This window comes from Metopolophium dirhodum, chromosome 5 (assembly GCF_019925205.1).
Source record: "Metopolophium dirhodum isolate CAU chromosome 5, ASM1992520v1, whole genome shotgun sequence".
NCBI classification, from domain to species: Eukaryota; Metazoa; Arthropoda; class Insecta; order Hemiptera; family Aphididae; genus Metopolophium; species Metopolophium dirhodum.
In genome coordinates, this window is record NC_083564.1 from 36,815,819 (window position 1) to 36,829,516 (window position 13,698).

Below are 13,698 nucleotides of genomic sequence, written 5' to 3' on the forward strand. Positions count from 1 at the left end.
ATAGAAGAGTTAAATCAGAAAACAGTATTGACGGAAGGGGAAACTTATCAGATGCAGGTTCCGACGTTGCCAAAGTCTGGTGGCCATTTATCACTGACAAGCTGCGGGTCACGACCGCTATATATATACAGGGTTGACGGAGAGTGGGTGACGACGACCAGGTTCAACAACACGGCGCGCGCAAACGCCGAGCAAAAATGTCTAATACATAATATATAAAATATATAATATTATGTACGCAATGTATATACTATATATTGTCTACATTGTATAGTATTGTACGTAGGCATTGTTTAGTTTAGATATCTAACTATAGATTTTTTTTTCTATTCCTACTACTCGAGACTCTGTACAGATCTTCGATAGCGTTAACTACAACAGAATACGACCAATTAATAAGTACACGACATTATGTACAATATCCAAGGTGGTATCCTACCTTACCCACTACCGTATTATCGGAGAATTCGATTTATTATTTATACGTTAAGAAATACGGATATGTATGTATATGTTTTCATTAAGACCAAATATATACCAATAAATAGGCAATAGCTGATATTTCAATCAGTTATTTTCCGGTTTAACTTCGAAACACGTTTGACATTTTGAACAAAAGTAAGAAATGTGTATAGGTATTTAAAATAGATTTTAATTATTTTCAACCCCGCGAGTTATGGAACCGGTTTATAACTTAAACCAATAAAATAAAATGAAACAATTACTGGCCCAAACGAAACCAAATACGAAATATAAATTCTAAAGTGTTCAATTATTACCTTTTTACTCTCACTATTCAAACCTAAAACCACAACTGAAATATACTTACGAAGTATAAAATATAGACTACCATAGTAAACCGTTCTGTTTGAAATAAAAATCACCTTCACTAAGTTTTATTACTTTTACGTGTTAAACTATTTTTTTTAACACTAAATAATTTTAACTAATATATTTTTAAGTTTCAACAATCACAAACATATTTGATACACCATCACACTAAATAAATATTATTTTCTGGAATAATGTGTAAATATTAATATCAATCATTATTCATTGATCAGCCTATCCACGGCACTCGAATATCTCAATACGATGTGAAAATGTTCGAGAGAGGCTCTTTTATTTCCTCTTTAAAAAATCTAGATACTTCACTAGTTCACTAAATATCTCTAAATACTAATTGGCCATTATTATTATATTATGTATATACTGTAGAGATAATTATAATTATCGTTACATTGACTTATTGACTATTGTATAACGTCGGCGGTCGCCGTCAAACGTGGATCGCGTAGCACTGGTATACAAATTAAAAATATGTACAAATAAACGTATGCCCCTAATGGATTTTTACGGTTCAACGATTATAATAACAATTTCTGAGATAGATTAAATAACGAATAAATAAAAAGTTCCTATAGCCTATAGGTACATCATACTATATCGACACGGGACACGAACTGCTGCAGGATTATAATAGCGATAAGACATCAAATTTATGTCAAATAAATTATTACATTTATGGTATTCAACGCTAATATAGAAGCTACTTCAGTCGATTTCAAAACAAAAATAAAAACTTCCATCGCCCCTAAAGTCTAAGTTTTCAATAAAATATTATAATGTATATATTATACATATAACCTATATAAGTTTATCTTTCCATATAGACAAAACGTGTAATATCATATTATATTATTAAATTATAATACCGCGAACCGTGATGCACATCATATTGCGGACGGGGAAAAACAACCGGCCCAAGTTGGACAACTATATAGCTACTGCCTACTAGTTACTACCTACTTGTATATTATATATACCTATATATATATATATACGCACGACTACAAAATGCGACGTCTCGAAACGACCGAATTAAAATAAATGATATTCCATACATTATATTATTATTATATTATTATGCGCGGGACATGCGATCCATACGGATCGTGCGGATAAACTCAAACAGCCGGACGTCGCTGCTGCAGCCGGTATTACATCATATTAAACATATATACCGTGGTAGTATCATACAGTTGGTCACCGCGCCGCCGTCCATCATTATAATCGTTACTTATCGTACCCGTCGCGGCGGCGTCGCGCATCGCAGACGCGTATCCGCAGTCGCCGACGGTATGGCGGGTTGAACGGCCAAGGAACGCGAGCGCGAGACTGACTTGTGTGTGTGTGTGTGTGTGTGTGTGTGTGTGTGTGTGTGTGTGTGTGTGTGTGTGTGTGTGTGTGTGTGTGTGTGTGTGTGTGTGTGTGCGTTGTGCCTAAGAGACGACGGCGGGTTAGGTACGACGGATCTGCACTTTTTATTGGCGAAAAAGGGGGGAAGAAAAAAAGAAAACCGCTGCGCGTTACATCGTCGTAATAATATATAATATATATCATCCGGTCACGTATATATAATATAATTTTATGCGTATATTATTCTATTGTATATAAGCGATCTTCAGAGACGTAGAAGACCTGGGGATTTCTACAGCAGCATCAACCGTTGCGCGATCGACTGATCGCCCTTTGATTGTGTAACGTATGTATAAGAGTGTATAGACGAGCAATATGGTAGACATGATAATAATAATATATAGGTTAATGTTTTTTTATTTCAAAAAGTTATTATTTCTCTCACGAAAACGACGACGATTCGAGTGGTAGGGTGAACGAAGTGGAAGACTCGCCAGATCAATGTAGGTACCTACGTATAAAAGTCTACAAATCAATATCTATTGTTAGTGTTTTATGAGTAAAAATATGTTGAGTCAAACCTTAATTTTTTAAAGATTACTGAAGTACTACGCTTCATTATTCATTTTCATACTATATAAAATCGTTCTCACGAATAAAAACCGATCTCCCTAAAACTGATTAAACCAATTTATAGTCCTAAAAGTTATCAAGTCCGATTTCCCTAGGCTTCACTGGACATTCTAATTCCTTGCATATTAGTATAGGTTAATTGAATACATTCATTGTTGTGAATTTTTAAAGGTATATCGAGGTATATGCTTATACATATAAATATTATAGTTCATAAGTCTCATTTTGACTTCTATACGACTATACCTATAAAAAACCGCAATTCACAAATATGAAGAAACGTATACCCTGTCCCGGGCACGAAAAAAAACTAGAACCGACACGTCATGACGATTGACGCGACAACTCTCCGACACAATAATATTATTATTTTTGCACTGGCGAAACCCACACCTCAATCTCGTCGATTTCTGCAGCCTACGCTTACCTAAATAGGTATATCACCGCCATCACAATACACCTCTCTCGACGTTTTGATGACTACGTGACGACGACAACGACTGTACGACAAGTATCATAAATTATTATTATTAGAGTGGTATGGAATATAGATGGTAGACCAAGTATGAGTAGTATTACAAGGATCGGATGTTTATGATTTTGTGCGTGTTTCAAATCCCGGAATAAACATTTTAATTTGCATATTCTTGCAATATTTTAAATATTTTTGTCACATTTTGAAATTATTACAAAATATATTTTAGAATTTTACATACTATTTTGACTCTTAAAATGAATACATGTGATTTACGATAAATACGTTTTATTATTAGTTGTTACTAAACGTATGGATATTGTTGTAAATTATTTAAAAGTACGAGAAATTAAAGAATAATTTTATTACATATTTTGAATGCATAAAAATTGCTAAGCGCTGTCGTACTATATACACAGATTCCAGATTTTCAATCCAACAAAAACTGACTCGTTGTAGTGTTATATATTCATATATACTGGGTGGTTCGCCAAGCATAGTCACCCCGTTTTTTCTTTAATGGTGAATTTGATTTTTGTAATTTTTAAGTATACTAAAGGACCATATTTTAAACTATATAGGTTTTTTATAAAAAAAAAAAAATTGGCATTGTATCACCCTGTATACATATAAATAAAATACTCTACACGCATACTGCACTGCTGTTGCAACCTGCAGCAGCGACCACATCAAGTAGACGTGCAATGTGTCGTTTTTCGACTGCACGCAGTATATCACGCCTCACATGCACAGCCGATCGTAAATAACATCGGAACACTCGGAACAATGCACCGCTGGTCCACTGCAGCAACCGGTGCACCGAACAGCTCAGAGTGTCCGTATACTACTAATAATAATAATAACATTGACCGTAATAGTAGTAGTGGAAAAGAAAAAAACATAAATTATAAAAGCTTCGCGGCGCACGAGAGGAGAAGAAAAACTAAAGAGAGAAAAAGAAAAACTAAATTTTCAAAATATCGTTGGACGGTGGCGACTACGCAGACGATCGCCTTCCCCCCGCTCGGGCTTTATTTATAATAATATTGTAATAATATTGTAATAATATTATATTATATTATAATACGCGCGTGCGGTACAAAAATATGTCCGAACTAACGCATATAATATTATAACATTACATTATTATGCGGTTCGGCCGGGCTAAATTTGCATTTGCATTTGCATTACCATAAGGAACCAGTTCTGATAAGAAGTATATAGGTACCTATAATACCTGTATATGCATCTGTATACACCTCGGCCCGCGGGCACGACCATAAAACATGTGTTGCCATTGTTTTTGCCCGTTAGTATTTTTTATCTGACGAGGACGAAAAAATATCGTTTAATGCGTATAAAATATACTCTGCCGTACATATATACCTTACCTATATGGACCTTTTTTTTCATCATCCAGCCGGGAAAGGTCAGATACGCGTGATACGCGCAAACGGAGAAAGCACTATATATATAATGTGTGTGTGTGTGTGTGTGTGTTGTGCATATTATATTTTATACCGCGGTATAGGTCCCGGTGCAGGTGGTCGTGAGACACGGCGAAAAAGGATGCACATCTCGAGGTAGATAGGCTATGCAGAGGTAGGTAAGTACTCGCAATAATGGGCAGACCTGACGCGCGCGGTGTAACGGCGATTTTGTATATAATATACTTGACAGCATAATGCTCGTAGCGCGATTTGAAACAGCTCTCCTCGAGTCTATAATATCTTCTATCCTATAACCGATGGGACTTATGTCGACGGTGGAGAATCGCCGTCGTTCCCGTTTAACTTGCACACGAATATCATATTGTTTGTAGATGGTAGATACTCATACTCACACGCACACAAACACAATATATGATATATACATATATAGTAAGTACGTATATAATATATATACTGCCAGATTAATCATAAACCCATAACAGACAATAGGTAGTCAATATTCAAAATTATTCTATTTGATTTAATATTCACCTATTCCGTTCTGTAAAATTAATAGTATAATATATTTAATTTGTCCATAGAATGTTTTTATAAATAATTATTACTATATTATAATGATCCGGCTATCTCAGAGTCGCTGTAGAAAATACGAAATTGGTTTGAAACTTAAATGAAAAAAGAAAAACCTCAACGGTACCTATTAGAGTTGATTTCTAAAGACATTCAAAAAGGGCCGATGATGATAATTTAGGTAAATGTCATGACTTATTATAATCATTTTGAATGATAGTAATGCAGAGAGATTATTATTTCTGAATTTAAGTTGTAGCTATTTAAGTTTTAACTGCAGTTAATAGAACAATACAAGTACTTACACTTTCTACGGAATAATTCATGATCCTGGTATTCTAGGTATTTGTAAAGTATAACGATAATTATTGGTATATTTATTATAATTGTACTATCTAATTACATTATGCATATTATTAACATGTAAATAATACATTTTAAATTTAATGTTAATCACTTGTTATGTCTCAATTTGTTCACCTGTCTATAACATTTTAATGGTTGTTGTTGGATTCCGGTTATTCAATTATTCGATACGTCAAACTATCCTTCAAGTTATAATACTGTTATAGTATGTTTAAATATAATTAGAACTAGGTAACTATTAAAGTACCTTTTTTTTTTATTGTATCACAATAAAAAAACACTTGCAGTAAAAAATATTGTAAACTTTATATAACGTAATAAACGATGATGCTATTAATAATAAAACGATTAATATTAACAAGTGACTCTATACAGCTTACAAGTGTAATTTAATGTTATAGAAATATTTGATCCGATCGCTAAAAAGTTTAAGTGAACTAGTGAAATAATATGCATAAATGTGATTAACGGTTAAATTATTGACAGTATTCAGATATGAGATTATTTTCGTCGTGATGCAGATTCAGATTATACTACAGACAATAAGACGTTTATTACAAAAACCAATAGGTAATGAATACAATATTATCCAAGTTCGCGAAAACAGTTTTTAACGTTCAAGCAAAATAATACTTAAATCGGTATGTTTTCTATTATTTATCGCAAATCCCACAAGTCGTTAATTTTGTTTTTCTTCGTTTTGAAAATGATATATTTTTATTTCATGTCTTTCTGTATTATAATACTTCATTATACTAGATACATCCGCACCGTAAAAAATATATTATACATTTCTCGAGTTTTTATTTCTTTCATTTTTTACACCATATACTTTTCTATTCAATATAATCACTTAAACGCGCAAATGTTTTATTTCCCACAACAACGCGTATTATTCCGTATTGTTTACATTTTTTCGAAACTGAAGACACGGTAATAGGCACATCGGACTATAATACACTTCGCGCGCGCGTGTATATATATTTATGAGATATCGTACACAATTACGCGTTTCTCCTGCAGGTTCTGTCAATCGTATAAATCGCATCGATTACCGGAGACGTCCATTTCAATGCCTATATAGACGGCATAATATTATACCTAGGCGCACACAGCTATACATATATTTTAGTATGCCACGACGACGACAATGCCTATAGAGCGCTTCACGTTTTTCTTTTTTTTTTTTGAAACGGAACCGTCAGAATACAATAATTCGCCCGCTATAATATGAATATCGCGGTGTAGAGTAAAGACTTAAAGAGTAGAGCTAATGCAGTGCAATATCGCGTTCGCATTGCATATTATACAGATAGAGCTGGTATATAATTTTATTATTTGTAATATATTATACAGCTATAAAGTATTATATACGAACATAGTATATAGGCGTGATCAGACAGATATATTTGTGGCAGGTCGGGCTGTACGCCTGTACACACGCACACACACTGCACATACAAACATATGTATATTTAATATTTAATATTATGTATATTGTAATGTAATAATGTTATATAACCGTCCACCCACGCCCGTAATACCTCATCCCGTTCTAATCTAAAAGATAACACTGTACAAAACCGTTGAGTAACTATATATATTTGCTAATACAGGTGCACGGATGAAAATAGCTGTAATAAATATGTGACTATTTACTATTTACCTATATATTAACCGATCTATGCTTACATATATAAAGAGTAAAGACAACAATCGTTTCGATGATAATACACAATATTATATACATGTGTCATATTGTATCAAATAATTCTTTTGTTCCCATCCCAATATCCCCCTATTTGAACAAAAAGTATAATATGCTTCGAGCCACCCTCACGAACTATATACCCACACAATATTACTACGAGCTTTGCGTCGTCACTGATTTTAAGTAGGTACATGTCTCCAACCGGTCAAGTTTTTTGAACCTCAATCAAGCTGACTGATGTTTTTTGATATTCAACTCCAAGATTCTTTAGTCATACAAAAATGTTGGAGCCTCCTGTTCTAGACCGACGGGAAACGAGTGACGATTTCTGCGGCCCGCAGATCGGATTATGGAGTAAGTCTCCACACTACATTATTATTATAAGCACAGTGGCGATGACGCTTTCATATAAAATATAAATCATATAATTTAAACGGCAGTCGATGCGATAACGAGCGTATATGACACGAGACAATACCAGATAATAAACTATATTTATGTACATATATGTATTTATATGCCCTATACGGTTATATATTACACAACATAAACATACGCTACTGTCGATGTGCGGAGTGCGGGGAGCCGCGCAGAGTTTACCGTGGACAGCCGCACTTATTATAGGCGTAGCATTTTTAAAAGAAAAAATCTCGACGCAAATAGTGACCGTTTTGCGCTCGTGTTTCGCAAAGTCGATGCGAACCCGATAGGACGCACATTTCTCGCGCACGGTAGTCTTCTGCAGCTGTATATTACCGCCGACCGGGTCAACGGACTGGTAAGTTATAAAGGTATAAGTGCATGTGTGTGTGTGTGTGTGTGATGCTGACTGAGCGTAACCTGGACCCGGGTGTAAATAATTACGAGCGCTCACCCGGATCCGTGCATTATATATATTATATATTATTATATAGGTATATAGTATACATTTATATAATATAATATACATTATTCGCGTACAATATCTGTAGAATCCAAAATTTGCATAAAACATCAAACACGAGGAAGAAGTTTTACCCGCGGTTTTAAAAATTCAAATATCCCCCCCCCCTCTTCCGACATGCCACGATAGCTATTTCCCCCGTGAATCAACCATTGCAGCACGTCTATTTATTTAAAACCGAACGACACGAACGATATATATAATATTATCATGTATATATTATTTAGAAAGACCGCGACAGCGCCTCGGCGGACACGATCTTTACCGTTAACCACGGGACATGCGCGCGAGAGACACGTCCATATATTATTATTGTATTATTGTTATATATGTATATACATAAACATATTGTTTGGGTAACGTTTAAGCAGACCACGTTTTATCCAAAAGGTACCTAATTGAAATGTTCTTTGTTCGCATAGCTTAAGTTTACAACGCACAAACAACGATAAATGCAGAGAATCGGCTCCAAGTAAACGTCATAAATGAACATATATAATACAACACTTACTATATACAGTAGATACACAATGCACAACGTAGATCACTGCAGTACTACATAGTGTTAGCAAACGAAATAATTCACATCAAAGTTGATAATATAATATGGCTACAACCTATAGTCAGTTTTTTAATCATACCTATACGACGTTGACCGCATAAGTCATGAATGCTTTATAATTTTAAGAAAATAATATTTACGACTTGTTAGTTAATATTAATACATAATATCACATAAATAATAATATTATATATACGTAGCTATATAATGTGTAGTTATATGTTTATGTCAATAATAACCTGACTAGAAGAGTAATTAAAATGCTTTAGTTTATAAATAAAGATGTAGGTAGGTAAACAGCTATAACATGCACCTATATATTATTATTATTCAAACGTTCGCTAGGTTTTGTCGTTTTATTTATTTGAAACACTTCAAACTTGACACATGGGGGTCAAATTGAATAAGCTGTCGTAGTACTGTAATAAGTAATCATCTTTTAGATTTTAAACTATTCAATTGCATCTAATAGCATACAAATGGCTATATACATGTATAATATGTAGTTATTCATTTATATTTTATTAAGACTTTATAATATATTTTAATCAAATTTAAAACTCCTGTGACATAAATTACGAGAAATAATTACAAACATGTATTAATCGTATATACGTTAGAAATAAATAAATAAAATTAATACACCCCAATTCGAATAAAATATAAGATTCAAGAAGATAAAAGTGAACGTTGTTAAATAAAATAAAATAATTTTTTTTTTTTTAGAACTAATTTATTTAAAAACGTGAAGTGAAACCTCTTTTTTACTTCCTAATATAAATAAATACACGACGACTTAGATTGTATGGAAATACGCATAAGGGAAACGAACGATCTTTACCGTTAGCACGTGACCATTCTGTTACATATGCCACATCAGGATCAAAGATCCACGGCTTATATTGATATCAGTACCTATGCGTCTATAATATTACATATGTATCATAATAATCATACTATATGCTAAACCAGTAAATAATTTAAATCAGTGAGTTGTGTGTATTTGAATATAATATTATGTAACAAAATTACCATTTATTATACTCGTATAGGTATACCTTACTTATATAGATAAAAGCCACTTTAATATGGGCCTTTAAAAACCCATTCCACTGATATATAATTATATAATGTACCTCCTATGTGCGTAATAAAATCAAGAGCAAAAAAAAGCTATCGTAGAGAACCGTCGCAAAAAAAAGGTTTTCTTTTGATTTCAAAGTTTTTACAAAATTAATGATAGGTACAAATCAAATATTTATTTGACGTTTTTTTGTGATATGTCTATGCGCGTATATATAGGTAGGTACTCGTTTTGATTCGCCTCTACCGAACAATAATTGTTAAAAACTGGGTGACTCGGTCATTATGGTAATTTGTTAACCGTTACTTCCAGGGGATGTATATATGGTTAATATAGTTAATAATCAAAAGTAGTGTTTTTTTTGCCCTATAAGTAAACATTCGAGTCCGTTTGAGGTCGTGATCGAAAAACTCGTTCGAAATAAATGGAATTATTTTATTTGTCGAATCCAAATTTAATTTCGCCGACAACAATCGTTTACAACACCGACGCCTTTTAAGTGCATACTGCATACATCAAACAAACGGAAAGAAAAAAATAATAACCGAAAACCGGCTGCCGACACGGACCAGTTTTAGGCACGTTCAAGCCATAACTGCACATTCGTTATTATATAAAATACACACAGGGTACCAATACTTACTAAAAATCTGCTGTTTATATTCTATGTGGCAGGTTATGATAACTGATCAAAAATCTTGCTTTTTGGTTTTTTTTTAAACATAACTGTACTTACTATATGTATAGTAAATTGAAATGTGTACGATTAGTTATATGAAACAAAAATAAAAACAATTGTAACAAATGAAAATATACTAATTTTTTAATGAATATATGAAACGAATAAATTGTATTAATTAATTTTTTTACTAAACAAGACGATGACGTACCAAGTGTTTTGAAAGTTAGAACAAAAAATTATGAAACCATCTATTTACAAAAAAAAATTCAATAGTTATGTAAATGTTGTCCCCGATGATGCGTGTATAGCCAAACTTCTATCTACATGCTTGGATCAATCAATAATAATCCATTGATGTAAGTACCTTATAATGAAAAATGTAGGCATACTAAGCTAAAATATTTTTGTTGTTCTTTTATCAGGGTGATTTGTAAAATTTCCAACACACCTAACCAATATAGCGTGCTCTACAGGTAACATACCTATATAATAATATATTATGTAGGGTGGGTACTGGCGTGAGACGGTTTTATATACATGGGCCTGACCATCTAGTTATTGATTTGAGAAATATTATGAACGAGCTTATTTAAAACAATCGCAATATTATTGCTGTAGACCGGATCTAGAGGTCCATCGGAAAGCGAAAACCCTCGGCAGTGCACGGTTGCCCCAAATCCGCCCGCAACGAAGACATCATAATCACAGGTTCTGCGGAACTAGCGAGCAGTCTAATTTACAAACTGTAACCTTAAACTTCATGGAACTCTGTTCGTTAAGTGATTTTCGTCGTCATTGTGCGTACACAAATGAGAATGTTCCCACGCGTCGGCGAAACTAAAGCCAATTACCGGGCCACGAAAAGACTGTGGATCGTTTTTTCTTCTTCGTCTTCTTCTTCCGCCGCCACGTCTTTCCTCTCCCATGTGCGTTTCTTGTCCTTCAGCTCGTTTATACAACAATGCCAGACGGTAAAAATGTATCAGTATATACATATAATAAAAAAATAACACACGCGAGTTTGTAATTGAATGACTTGAGAAGTATAAGGTAGCGCGATAATATTTTCGCATATTTAGTATTTAGAAGATAGATCCGGAGTTTATAAAGATAGCGATCTCTTGGGAAAACTAAGTAAAACGGTCTCTGGTTTTCGAATCGTAAGTTGAAACGGTGTGTGCGCCCTCTCGCTGCTCTAGAGGAAAACAGGTTCAATACCAACCCCGAGTTTGTGCCCCCCCCCCCCCCCCCCGCACGTTTCACAAAAGACACATCGAACGAAAGACGTCCCGTATATAGTCGAAGTATATAATTCGATATTTCTAACCCCGCTCGGTATTTTCCACACATAATAACAATTCAATAACTGAGTAACCGAGTGTTTGTCGGCACCCGAAGTCAACATATTATAATATGCTATTGAAGTCTACCGTGTATTGATATATATATAACTCGTACATACACGCAACAGCAGTCCTTTATATATCAGAAATCGTCGTATCGAATTTCTTCAATACAAAAATAATTCAGAGGGAGGATCAAAAAAAAATGTACCTATTGAACCGCCGCTACGCACACTGAAATTGTACGATAAAAGCAAACATTCGATTTAAAATGATAAAATACATAAATACAAAATTCTTAAACCCGGATTGCCTATAAAAGAATTAGGAATACCCACTGCGTGTATATAGAAGTGAAAGATTTCTCGTAATTCTAACGTTCTGACATTAAATAATTTAAACTCTTTCCGTGACCGTTTATAACTATATAATAATATATATTATTATATATACGTAACGTATCGATATTATACATGTAATATAACATTATATGGTATGTTTTGTTATAATGGGCCGTGGGGCGACTATCATAAATCTTGTATTGCGTAAACAACTCACAATCGGGCGCAGGGTATTAAAAGGTCGATAACAATCTGTGCAATGTAATGGTTGCAGGTCGGGAGAACAAAAAAAAAAAGAGTAAATAGTAAAGAAAGGTCAATCGCAACTGTGAGACATCGGTCGCGGGAGGGTGCAGATACGCTACCCCTTATATATATATTGTATATATATATTTATATATAATATTTATACATATACACTACATGCGTTATAGGTACCTAAGGACACGTACCGACTAGGACCACCCAGACCGGGAGCGGTGCAATGCACACGATACAATAAATAATATACAGTGGTTTTTCTCGATATCCTATTAATCCTCATTTGTTATGCGCAGTCTCGTACAAGCGAAACAAGCGACGGAAAAAAACCGAACATAATAAATATAAAATACTAATGTACTACTGTAAGTAGAAAAAACAAGACGAAAATAACCCCTCCTGACCTCGCTTTGGGATCCTTGAGCCGGACGCTGGACCGGGTCCTGCTGGAGAACATGGCGGCCGCCACTATTTTTTCCTTTTCGGCGACTCTCCGGACATGAGACTCTGATGACAAAATAGTATAATATGTTATGCACACCGAAACTAAATCACACGCGCCACTTATACATACACTTATGCTATAAATTTACATATAAATCACAAAAATAAACCGACGACAAAATTATAATAATAAAATGCAGAAAATATAGTGCTCTAGAGACTTAAACGAATCGGTATGCACAGGACACGCGCGCACTCGCACCGCACACGACAGGACGCTTAGTGTTCCGGCCAAGAACTGCCGGTGCGCCTTCACGGGAACCGGTTAGTCCGCGGAGGCGGCGGCGGCGGTAGTCCGGGGCAACGGGGCAACAAAAGACTACGACGGCGGTGCAGCATCACTCTTTACGCCCACTCCTGACGACCCGCACCACCGACCGTCGACGTAATTATTGTTATTATTATTATTATTACTCTTTTTTTGTCTTTATTTCTGTGCGGTTAAGATGAGACATTGCAATGATCAGAATTTACGTGTGGACGTTTCATTTTAACATAAATGATATATATTTTTTTTTAGTTTAGTCTTTCAAACTCTTTCGATGTCCTAGGGCCTAAGCTACTTCCACAACA

At 34.4% G+C, this 13,698-nt stretch overlaps 1 protein-coding gene across 1 annotated transcript in view; it reads right to left on the reverse strand.

Moving 5' to 3' along the window:
- LOC132944092 (protein Shroom) overlaps positions 1–13,366 on the reverse strand; it is a 181,735-nt gene extending 168,369 nt beyond the window's left edge. The window contains exon 1 of the mRNA XM_061013263.1: positions 13,026–13,366. Within this exon, the coding sequence (XP_060869246.1) occupies positions 13,026–13,078 (53 nt within the window). The 5' untranslated portion in view covers positions 13,079–13,366. The remainder of the gene's footprint in view (positions 1–13,025) is intronic.
- Between the last annotated feature and the right edge of the window lie 332 nt (positions 13,367–13,698).